At 38.1% G+C, this 12,404-nt stretch overlaps 2 protein-coding genes across 2 annotated transcripts; one reads left to right on the forward strand and one right to left on the reverse strand.

The window, feature by feature from the left end:
- The first annotated feature begins 109 nt into the window (after positions 1-109).
- Positions 110-5,263, forward strand: LOC146449558 (uncharacterized). The gene is made up of 7 exons (XM_085101738.1): positions 110-251; positions 414-487; positions 615-722; positions 2,183-2,428; positions 2,849-2,976; positions 3,642-3,711; positions 4,858-5,263. Exons 1-7 carry the CDS (start codon positions 158-160, stop codon positions 4,927-4,929), a joined length of 792 nt encoding a protein of 263 aa, XP_084957864.1. The 5' UTR covers positions 110-157; the 3' UTR covers positions 4,930-5,263.
- Positions 5,264-6,142: 879 nt separating this feature from the next.
- LOC146449559 (potassium voltage-gated channel subfamily A member 10-like) lies at positions 6,143-8,603 on the reverse strand. Its single transcript, XM_085101733.1, has one exon. It carries the CDS (start codon positions 7,695-7,697, stop codon positions 6,399-6,401), a length of 1,299 nt encoding a protein of 432 aa, XP_084957859.1. The 5' UTR covers positions 7,698-8,603; the 3' UTR covers positions 6,143-6,398.
- Between the last annotated feature and the right edge of the window lie 3,801 nt (positions 8,604-12,404).

Raw genomic sequence — 12,404 nt, forward strand, 5'->3', positions numbered from 1 at the left:
GAAAAAAAAAGGTAAAAGCGGTAAATAAAAATAATGAAATAAGGAAAAAAATTGTAGTGTTAGCGCGCAAAACCTGGGAACAAATGCTCCCTCGGACTCTCGAAAGAGATACAGGCTCGGTTGCCAAGCTAGTCACTAAGGACGCAAAAAATACAAGATGGCGTCTGGAAATCCCTTACTGACTTTAGAACGAATGCTAAATGGAAGGACTACATTAAAAACACAACAAGCAACGCACAAAAACATCATATGTGAGTGTAGATTTTCCTTCACTTTTATTTTATCCGATAAATGATGGTAGTCTTGAAATACTTAACCAGATTTACCAACGTTCTTTAGCTAATTGCAATTGTTTATAGTTTATACAGAAAAAAAAACATTCCATCGTTGAGTCATTTTCTTAAATTTTGCAGGTATTGGAACAGAGCTACTGAATGAAATTCAACAGGTTATGAGAGAAGATAAAGAGAAGGCAGTCAGAGATGCTGTAAGTAAACAATGAGTTCTGTTCTTGGTTGAATTGTTTCGAGATCTAGTGACTTCGAGGTTGTTTCGTGGTCTAGTGACGTTGTAGTGGCTTAATTAGTCATTTATTGTTTGTCGTTGGATTCCAGGTTGCTGCTGCTGAAGCAAAGGCAAATGCTGAGCTGAGACATTCATTGAATGAGTTGAGAGAAAGAATGAATGAAGAAAGAGAACAAGCCTTGGCAGAAGCCAGACTGGTGAGATGAAGTTTCACTCAATTAAAAGGATCCTTTAACCCCTAATATCAAACAACAAACTCTCCTCTCTTGTCTCCATATGTTTCTTATAAACTAACTGTGAAGAAGTGAGTAAAGTATCAAGAAAATTCACCTTGGGTGATCATAGGTTGAATAAACGTTGTTATTAAAAACTGGATCATTGTATAATGCAATTCCAGGGTTTTGACTGGCTTTAAGCGACTATGGTACATGAGCCATTATACCATGCCCAAGAAATAGCGACCATAAATAATTGTTTTCTGGTTACTCTTGAAAAGGAAATCAGCAAGGACTACCAATATTACTTATTACTACCGCGAACAAGACGCAATCTTGTCCACGTGCTCCAGCGTAAGAGTCGATCGATTGGAAGGCTGCTCTTGTTTGAGGGTTTAGGTTAATGACTGCTACTTTTTTCAGTAACATTTTGTAAATAATGTAGATAATTACAAAACAGCAACGATGTATGTTTACTCGTGAGGGACTCGGGCACGTGGAATGGAACATTCACTGATAATTAAATTTGCACAAAGTTGTTTTCAATGTTGTTGACAAAGGGTTTTCTTCTTTCTCGCTATAAGAGTTTGAAATAGTTAAGACTAGGTATTCGTAATGTGATAATTGAAACCACAAGTTTTCTCTTGATAGCGCCTGGAATCACAAATACAATTTAATTGAATTTTTGGTTCAGAAACTGAAGCCGACTGAAGCATGCGAGGAGTCCCAGACATTCTATGGATTTTGTGCGTGTATAAAACAAGGGGTGAAAAGAAATGATTTTTGTTTTCATCCAATGCGTTGTTCTAGTTTCCTTCTTTTCCTAAAGGAGTTGAATGGCACAAGAAAACAAAGAGGAGTAAAACTGCCGTAAATGGTGTTTATAATTTATTATAGCCAAATTCGGACTTAAAAAGAAAATTTCACAGCCTGGCCACTAGCGATAGGTTTTTCGTGTCGCTGAAGAGTAAAGCTTGTCGCCTAGCGCCGCTAGATCACAGCCCTGAGGAGGCATAAATTCATGTTCGTTTGTTCATTTAGGCGTTGCTTAATTCGAAAATGTACTTCCCAGAAAAACCGGAAATTCTGAAGGGGAGGGGGGGTTCACGATTATGGAATTCTGAGGGCATGGGGGGGTAACGCATTTTGGAATTTCCGAAGGCAAGGGGGGGTTAAAACATGGAAGCCGTCCGTTGTTGGGTATGGATATTTTCTGGAATTGCCCATTGTGCAGTTCTAGAAAATATCCATACTCCCCCCATGGAAGGTTTTTCATTTTGCACCCCTCCTCCCCCAGGAAATTCAAGTTTAGCTTCATACTGTGCTTCTAAAATTTTGGCTCCCTGCTTCCCAAGGAATTTCTGATGACCTTCCATGGAGTAGGTATGGATTTTTTTCTGGAACTGCACATTTTATCATTGATTAATTTTATTCTGTTGTAGCGAGCTGAGGAACAAATGGCTGAAATCCAATACAGATGTGAAGTTGCAGAAAAGAAACGTGCTCGCTCAGCATGGGAGCGATCCCAGGAGGAAAAGCGTGCTGCTCTGCAGAAAGCAGCTGAAGAGGCAGAGAAAAAGAAGCAAGAAGAAATGAAAAATCTTACAGAAAATCTCACTAAAAGGCTCAGAAAGGAAGCTGCACTACAGAGAGAAATTGCTCTTGGAGAAGCTTTGGGTGTTGCAAGGGTAAATTGATAACCTGTGTTTATAACAAAGCATTGTACACCTAACAGAAGAGATTTGTCTTAACCCTTTCACACCTGATAACAAAATATTATTAATTCTTCTATCTTGTCCCAAAAAATGTCTTATAAAAGTACTGGGGAACAGTTATTAAAATATCAATAAATGTCCTTAATTCTCATGACCTCGGAGATTGAATAAGCATTGATATTACAAGGAGAAATTTGATGCTGATCACTGTTAGGGCTGACATTTTGATGATGAAAAGCCCCAAACAAAGCTCTGTTTTTAACTGCGTCTCTTGTTTCAACTGAAAGGGACATATTCCTATGCACATGATACACAGTCTGGTTTGGCTGAAGTCAAACATTAAAATTATATTAATTACTTGCTTTCTTTTTCTCATACATCAACTTTCAACAGAAAAATGCTGAAAAGAAGCGACAAGAGTCCATGAAAGAAACAAAATGCGACTGTGAGAGCAAAGCTGCAGCTGAAGCTGCAAGAGTAGCACAGATACATAGAAACAGATGTAATGAGCTAAGTCAAAGGTAAGAACTCTCTTCACAAGGGAATTTACCATTTCACTTCTGAGAACAGATTATTCCTTTTGAAAAAGCTTTCATTTGAGACACTTGAGATTTTATCTACAGATTCAAAAGTTAGAACCACCATGTACAGCGTAATAGACAACACCACAGGAAAGTACTGCTCATTAGCTTTCATTTGAATGGTCACACTTTAGGATTTCATCGACAGACTCAAAAGTTAGAACCACCTTGTACAGCATAATAAACAGCACCAGAGGAAAATAATGCTCTGTAGCTTTCATTTGAATCGTAACACTTGAGATTTTATCCACAGATTCAAAAATTAGAACCTCCTTGTACAGCGTAATAGACAGCACCACAGAAATGTTTAATAATGCTCAGTAGCTTTCATTAATTTTGAATGGTCACACTTTAGCATTTCATCCACAGACTCAAAATTTAGAACCACCTTGGTAAAAGTACTGCTCAGTAGCTTTCATTTGAATGGTCACAATTTAGGATTTTATCCACTGAACAACTAGTACATAGAACTGCACAGAAGGTTATAGCTTTCATTCGAGAGATTGCACTGTAGAATTTTATCCACAAAGTGAGGTCAAAGGTCATAATTAGAGGTATTTTGGGTGTTTTCGCTTAGACTTATCCTTTCATGTATCTCTTTCCAGGATAAATGACTTGACAAAAATGCTACAGAATGAGAACAACGAGAAACACAGAGTTGAAGAAATGTTCCAAGTAAGTGTCAAGAGTAAGATGTTTTCATAGGTACTTTGAGTGTCCACACCCAAAGTAATCACTCTGACCAATCACAACTGACGTGAACATCGTAATGAACCAATCAGAATTCAAAGAAAATGGATGCAAACCAGCGCCAAGCGCGGGAAAACGCGCGCGAGCAAGTCATGATTGGTTTTGGTGTTGCTTCTCATTGGTTTAGAAAGTGGCGTGAATTTTGCTAACCAATTATTGAGCGCAGCAGTGCAAAACTAAAGGTGACACGCAACAAATTGTGTAACCTGCAGCGGACAACTTTTAACGAAACAGTTCGTTGCAGCAACGCATTGCAAGTTTTTTTTATCTGTCTTAAAAAAGTTGCAACACGTTGCCGTAACAAAGTGTTGCGTTAAATCTTGTCTGCGCGCTGTTTTGCGTTGAAAATTGCTGTCTCGTTTAACAACACCGTAAAGCAAAAGCGAGCTTATTTTTAAGAAAATCTAAGATTCGTAACCAGAGTTCATAGCAGTCATGATAAAGCGTTCTCTGGCTAAAATTCTAAAAATCTATGGGCTTTCGACAACCGTCCTGTTGTCTCCTGCTTTTCTCCAATCAGCCAATCAGAACTCAAGGAAAGACAATACACAGCACCAAGCGCGGGAAAACTTGGAGCAAGGCGCGAAGCGCGGGAAAACTTGGAGCAGGTGTAAAGCGCGGGAAAATATACGTGAGCCAAGTCTCAGCTGGTGTTGGGTTTGCTCCCGATTGGCTCGAAAAAAAACAAATATAAAAAACGCGTGATGGTGCTCTGATTGGTTAAAACATCTGATTGTTTTCTTGAATAAATTATATCGTGAATTATTGAGATTAGCGAAAACTGGACTCTGCTCTCTCATGTGATTTAATTTGCTCGTGGGATGGAAAATTTATATCTTAGAGCTTAGGATAGCAGCTGGGTTAAGCTTGTTTCTTTTTGATTAAAGCTAAAAAAAGATGTTGCGACAGATTCCAAAGAACGGTTCGGATTTTTTTATTTCCTCGGGGCAAATTTCGTGATTTATTTATTTTCAATCAAATAAACGATTGAATTGCTTGAATTCCTAACAGAGTTGCTTAGACGTAATAGAAACAAGTATTCGAGTATGACAATCTGCACTTCAATTGCAGGAAATGAAAGAAGACTACAAGAGATTTCAAGATTATACCACGGGATTTCATTCAGATTATCTTATGAAATGATGCTCTTTAGGACAAGATTAGAAATAAGCATAATATTTACCTGACTAGGTAAAGTATTTAAGAATGGGATAAACGTTCAAGCTAGAAAATTCTGTTGAATTAAGACTGACCTAAACTGACTAAATTCCCTGAATAACTGGTTGAAAATGCACAGAAATATAAATTAATGAGGAAACAAATTGGAAAGATAAAATGATTCGGACGAGGAACACTGCTGTTCCGATATAACTGATACACGTTTCACATATCACTGGTTACATCTTCAATGTTAAATTCTATATATGGCTTGTTAGATTAACTGGGCATAATAAAACGCACATACAGCTTAAAACTATCGTTTTTCCTTTGTATTCGATGATTTCTGTATCTATATTCCTTTTTTTCTCTGATATTGAACACTAAACAAAAAATGTCGTTGCTTTCCGGTAAACATGAAATAAAAATATATGTTTGGAAATAATCAGCACAAGTTGCGTTTATCGTAATCTAAATTTCTGGTTGTGGGCGAGACAAGAATCAAATTTACAACAGTTTGTGCCAAAACTTAATGTCTGATGGTCATATTGAAATCCTTCGTAGTTATCATGTGGAATCTTGTCTCCCTCTCTCTAGATCTGTAAAAATGTTCGTGTTTGGAGCGTTAAGCGATGACCAAAATAGTCAACCTAATTCCAATTCCATTCAATTTCACTTATATTTTAGCATGTCAAAAAAAGTTCCTTTACTATGACATGTAAGTCTATTCTCAGCTAACGACCGTGAAATTTTCGTCTCTCTGCGTAAATTATTCATGATAAATTTTTTCTTGAAACGGCTGATACGAATCGAAGACAGAAATAATCCTTTAAACTGGCTGTTGGTAACCGCTTGTCGATTGTTATAAATTTTTAACTAGAGGCACCGCTATTTTCATCCGAAATTTTCGGTTTGTTTTATTAACAAAATATGACCCCATGCAAATTTGTGGTATAATAAACTTTCCAACTAAAAATTTAAAAATTTTCCCAAAATGAAAAATAAATATATGTTAAAGAAATTGAGCCAGCCAGTAAGAGTCAGACTTACTGGCTGTGTTTCAGACTTTTTAACACATTTTTTTTTAAATTCAGTATCCAGTTTAACTCCAGATATAAATTAATTTGTACAAAAGCCAGTTATTGCTATCATCCTGGATAGCGTACTTTCAAACAAGTTTATTGTTTATAAAAATGCAGGTTTTCAATTAATTCACGCATTTCAATGAAATATAACCGCAAGATAAAACCCTTCTGTAGTCGTTCTGCCCGTGACGGTCTTAGTCTTGGAAAACTGCCGAGAAAAGGAAGAAACTAAATGAAAAAATTCCGAGTGAAAAACGATTGTTATTGTACGAATGTTTAAGTTGAAACGTAAATAAATCTTTTTCATCCAATTAATTTAATGAATTCTTTTTGAAATCTTATCTAAACCCCCTCAATTTAGCAATAATTCTATTTTCTTGAATTTCCATTTTTTGCCCCTCGCGCCGTAGTTTCGTCGTTGGTATTGGACGACGAGTCAAATTCAAATTCAAATTCGCTTGTCTCTAAACTTTGGCGTTTTTCCTTGCTTTGTTCTTCATTTTTCTCCATTACATTTTTGTAATAAAGGGTATTAAAATTTGACACGAAAGTTAAAACAGGTAGAGCGAGGGTTACGGCGCCAAAAATCGCACAAGCTGCAGACACCAGTTTCGCTAAAGGGTTATGTGGCACCATATCTCCATAACCGATTGTTGTAATGGTTTGTAGCGAGAACCAAAACGTTGCTGGTACACTGATAAAATGCGTGTCGGCGGACCCGAGTTCAATGTAGTACAGCAGGCTGGCGGTGACGACCACGCTTAAAAACAGGCATAAGATAAGAAGACCGAGTTCACGAACGCTCTCAAGAACGCAATAGCCAATAAGTTGAAGATTCCTTGAGTAGCGAGATAGTTTAAAGATTCGAAACACTCGTACTATGCGTAAGATTCGCAGACCTTCCACGGAGTTTGATTTAGAATTGTTTATAACAAGCATTATGTAGAACGGGGCAATGGCGGCCAAATCGATAAAGTTTAGAAGCGAAGTAAAGAATTGGTATTTGTTCGGACAAGTCACCAGTCGGACTACATACTCGAACGTGAACCACATGTTGAAGGACAGCTCGAGTAGATACCAGGTGCTTTCTGTGTCTGTTGAAGCATCTTTCGTTAAATTCGTCGCGTTTATATTGGTGATTTTCTTTACCTTTATTGACGGGATTGTCTCGACGATAGAGACCGTGATTGCTAATAGAATAACACCGACTGAAAATAAGGCCAGTACAGAGGCAGCTGTTGAAGTGTCGGATTGGTCAAACAGTTCCCAAATCATCCGCTGCAGTTTGTTCACAGGGTATTCGTTAACTTCGTCATGTAGGCTGATGTAACCTTCTTTGACGCGAATATCACTAAGCACATCGTCTCCCAGTTCGAAAAATTCGATTTCCTGTTTGAAAATATACATCGGGACGTCAGCAGGTCGCTTAAGGCTTCCCATAGATTGGTAATAATAAAGAATTGCCTCGAAGGCTGACCGGTTGCGATTGAAGAAATACTCGTGGAATTCTGGCACGTAGAACTTGCTTCGTTTTTCTTCATTCCCCAGAAGAGTGTGCGGAAAGCGTGAAAGTGTTTTTTGTCGAGTTTCGAAAATCATCCCACTCACATTTATTACAACACGGTCGTCGTAGATAACAGGGTGTGCGGCGTCGCGTGAAGAACTCATTGCTTTTTGTGATGCCAAAAAACAGCTTGTAGTTAGGGAGATCTTTAACCAAGCAAAGCCTTAGCTACAGTACTTGAAGCGACGAGTACCTTGTCGTTCTGTCAGGGTAAATGACCCATTAGTGGACCGCTTGTTCGTAAACAATTACTTCAGCAAGCTGCGAGCAGACTGGGCCAAATTAAAGTAATTTTGTTCTGCATGTGGCTGTTTTATTACTGATGCGCTCATCAAATTGTGAGCTAAAAAGGTTGAATTAGTAATTTATGACCAATAACGCTTCGAACTGTACATGTGAAGTTAAGTGAATAAGTCGAGACGAGAAGAAAAGGAACAAATTATTCCGGCAACATGATTTATGACCATTGCAGCTTATAATTATAGATTTGCCCTCTGAATAATACTACAAAGGTGCAATAATGACACTCGCTATGAAAAGAACAGCCATACATAATTTATGCAGTGAATCGTAATTTTCCAGTGCTCTTATTTGCAAATTAAAAACCATCCGCATTTATTTCGAAACCCAGTTTCCACCTGTTCAAAAACTGTTTTCCAACAATATAGATAGAGAAGTCTCCACTAATCTTAATGAGATCAAAGTTATGTTTTTGTGTTTAACTTAGAGCAGTTTAAAGGCTAAAAAGGTATCCCGAGTCGCGAGGCAGTACAATTTCCAAGCTAAATTGTGAATTTAAAGAAATTTTAGAATTTTTGAACCACTTTTATACGATAATGGTCGATAATCTAAAGTAGGTAGAAACCGCAAAATCTTATCAGGAAGTCATATCATTCCCCGAGTAAGTAGAACACAATTTATCGAAATTTTTCAATTCTGGTTAAATTTCAGGGCGTTAATATTTTATGCCTATCAAAATTCGCTCTTCCTGCACCAGGCAGATTTTTGCATGAGCCAACAGCATGTGTTTCAACTTCATTCAAACTTTCGCAGTTGGAGATTGCCTCGAAATTTAAAACCAAAATTTTGATTTGAATATTCTATAGTTTTCTTTCCCAATATATTCTGTTGTTTTCCGAGTTTCTTCAGCTTTGATTCTTTAATACAAAAGAGCCTTAGACGACACGAGTGTCTATTTACTTGATGATAAAAAATCAGTAATATAACCATAAAATATGAACGACTGCTGTGAACCACCGGTTTTCGTTTGTTTGAATTAGTGGCTTTAAAGCTCAGTGGAAGACATTGGCGCATTATTTTAACATAATTAAAAAAAGCAAAATTTTACTACAAACGATTAAAACAAAACCAGTTCTTTCAGATCGTACTGCTCAGTGGCTTTCATTTGAACTGTCATACTTTAGGATTTCACCCACAGACTCAAAAGTTAGAATCACCTTGTACAGCATAATAAACAGCACCACAGGAAAGTATTGCTCAGTAGCTTTCATTTGAATGGTCACACTTTAGGATTTCACCCACAGACTCATAAGTTAGAACCACCTTGTACAGCATAATAAACAGCACCACAGGAAAGTACTACTCAGTAGCTTTTATTTGAATGGTCACACTTAAGGATTTCACCCACAGACTCATAAGTTAGAACCACCTTGTACAGCATAATAAACAGCACTGCAGGAAAGTACTACTCAGTAGCTTTCATTTGAATGGTCACACTTAAGGATTTCACCCACAGACTCATAAGTTAGAACCACCTTGTACAGCATTATAAACAGCACTACAGGAAAATACTGCTCAGTAGCTTTTATTTGAATGGTCACACTTAAGGATTTCACCCACACACTCATAAGTTAGAACCACCTTGTACAGCATAATCAACAACACCACAGGAAAGTACTGCTCAGTAGCTTTTATTTGAATGGTCACACTTAAGGATTTCACCCACACACTCATAAGTTAGAACCACCTTGTACAGCATAATCAACAACACCACAGGAAAGTACTGCTCAGTAGCTTTTATTTGAATGGTCACACTTAAGGATTTCACCCACACACTCATAAGTTAGAACCACCTTGTACAGCATAATAAACAGCACCACAGGAAAGTATTGCTCAGTAGCTTTTATTTGAATGGTCACACTTAAGGATTTCACCCACACACTCATAAGTTAGAACCACCTTGTACAGCATAATCAACAACACCACAGGAAAGTACTGCTCAGTAGCTTTTATTTGAATGGTCACACTTAAGGATTTCACCCACAGACTCATAAGTTAGAACCACCTTGTACAGCATAATAAACAGCACCACAGGAAAGTACTGCTCAGTAGCTTTCATTTGAATGGTCACACTGTAGGATTTCACCTATTTGAGAGTGCCCCCCCCCCCCCCAAAGATAACTGACACAATGTCAGTAACTCAAAATGCAATAATGTTTTTAACGTTAAACGTAATAAAAAAGTAACGCAAAATGTAATAACACAACGTAATATTTTTAGTGGCATTTTTTATTCAAATAGTGGTATTTCAATACTGGTAATTAACAGAACGTGTTATTTGGTACTTAATTGGAGTTTTTTCCTTAACGAAATAGAACAAAATGTCTTGCGCTTTTCAGAACATATGGCAGCGCGATATTTTCTAGAATCAAGTGCTACATTGTAAGGTAAAATACTCCACTCCCAAATCAAGTACCAAACCGTGAAATCGTAGGCAATGGTCGCTCGGGGTTTTCAGAATTGACTGTAAGCCGCCGACAAGTGCCAAGTGAGAATGCATACAATTATTCAAATGAAAGAGTAAGGTAGTCGAGCGGCAATGGGTCTACGAAAAACTTGATTAACGGTGAACACTGGGAAATGCAGGGATTGGCCTTCTAGTCAACGGGTATGGGAGTAAGGCCCAGTTTACACAATTAGTGAATTTTTTTGTCAGGCGAGAAAATCCCTTGTTCCTTGACATCCATCCTTCACCGGGTCATCATAGTCGCATGAATAGTACAACAATACCCGTCGACAATTTGACAAGGACATTACAAGGGACATGAATGAAACGCTTCTTTCCCTACGATGTCTTCGGTCGACTTGCCAGCCTTAATATCAAAATGGCTGAAAAAGAGAGAAAAATACAGTCGACAGCGGCACCTCTGGACACTTTGCCGGAGCGTTGTGCCAAAACGATGCACCACGAGATTTCGGCACGGCCCGGCCTGCTTTCCGATACCTTGTCCCCGACAAGACAGTGAGGGAGGGAAAAGTCGGCCCCTAGACCATATGAGACAGATCCCTTTTGTTGACACCTCAGTTCCACCTTACTGACTTAAACTGAGATTCAGCCAGGTATATATATGACAATGTAATGACTTTGTCTTCCATGTGGTACGTTTTGAGGTCTGAGCATGCGCACGGGCTAAAACGATATTATGACAGAATGATGACCCGTGGTCAAACGACCTGTAGTCTTGGACTCTTTTTACCTTATTTCATTCTTACAATTTTTATTGCCGTTTTCCCGAAAACGATTGCTCCTTCGATGGATTGTTGACATTGTTAAGGGAATCAGGTCGTCACTCGAAGAGCTCTGTGAAGCCGCTGCTATTTTTCTGTTTTGGGCTATTAAGTCGACACTTATTACTGTGCCATGTAATGAAAATGTGCCACGTTTGTTACTACAACAACACAGACGCTACCTTTCGTCTCTTGATGTCTGGTGACATCAATCCTAACCCTGGACCGGTTTCTGCTTCGACTGCTGGTAAGATCAATATCCTCGTGACGAATCCCAGAAGATTAAAAAGTTATCACAAAGACAGCACAACAAACTAGCAATCCGTGTGTAACCTCCTTCGCTTCCAGGACCTGATGTACGCCGAGGTAAAATCACCTGCTTTTCACAGGCTCTGTTCAGCCACAGAGCAAGTACTGTTCCAAATACTGCACCAAGAACATTATAATCCCATGTCCTCCTGCTTAGAAGATATTTTTGTTCTTGTCACGTTTCCCATTCCTGGGGCTCGTTTCTTGAAAGACCCGGTAACTTACCGGGGGTGATAAGTATATTTTTAAATGTTTTCTCGCCGATTAACCCTATCGGTAAGAATTTTTGTAGTTTTAGCTTCTTTGCTTTGATCATTTTTTATCAGTTTAAAGTTTTTAACCTCATCGATGATATCTTTGTAGTTTCAGCTTCTAGTTTGAATTGCTGTTTTTATCAGTTTGTAATTTTGCCTTATATATCGTATTTGTTAACCTTTTGTATATTTAATCTTTATAGGACCTTTCTGAAAACCACGTTAAGTGAACGGAAGCTTCCTAATAAAAGATTATTATAAATAAAAGATTACACGGTGATTACAGACATGGTACTTGGCTAACGCTTTCATCGAATTATAAGATTTTAAAATTTAGTATTCAAAGCTAACGAAAATTGACTTCTTTTAAGAAATATGTATCACCACACTTCTCGGGCCCGGTAAGTTACCGAGACTTTTAAGAAACGGGCCCTAGGGACAGTAAGGTGAGACGAGCAGAAAGAAGACCGTGGGGAGGGGGGTACTTACTCAAGGAAGTTTTATACGGTGAGGGTCCAAACCCTTACCCTTTTAGATACAATTTTTGACAGAAAAGATAACCTTTTCATATGCCTTTCCCCTTTCACATACCTACAGTAGAAACACTGTATCTCTTTTAGGTTGGTCAGTTCGAGATTTTTTAAAGATCCTATTAAATACCTAAATGACAGTTTCCCCCTACCCTTTCTCATGTGAAATCCCTACCCTTTTGTGTACATC

This window comes from Pavona decussata, unplaced genomic scaffold, assembly GCF_977016875.1.
Source record: "Pavona decussata unplaced genomic scaffold, jaPavDecu1.1 SCAFFOLD_602, whole genome shotgun sequence".
NCBI lineage: Eukaryota > Metazoa > Cnidaria > Anthozoa > Scleractinia > Agariciidae > Pavona > Pavona decussata.

Coding starts and splice junctions, on each gene's coding strand:
- LOC146449559 (XM_085101733.1), bottom strand. CDS start 7,697: ATGAGTTCTTCACGCGACGCCGCACACCCTGTTATCTACGACGACCGT.
- LOC146449558 (XM_085101738.1), top strand. CDS start 158: ATGGCGTCTGGAAATCCCTTACTGACTTTAGAACGAATGCTAAATGGA. Junction 723..2,182: donor CCTTGGCAGAAGCCAGACTG/GTGAGATGAAGT, acceptor ATTCTGTTGTAG/CGAGCTGAGGAACAAATGGC. Junction 2,429..2,848: donor AAGCTTTGGGTGTTGCAAGG/GTAAATTGATAA, acceptor AACTTTCAACAG/AAAAATGCTGAAAAGAAGCG.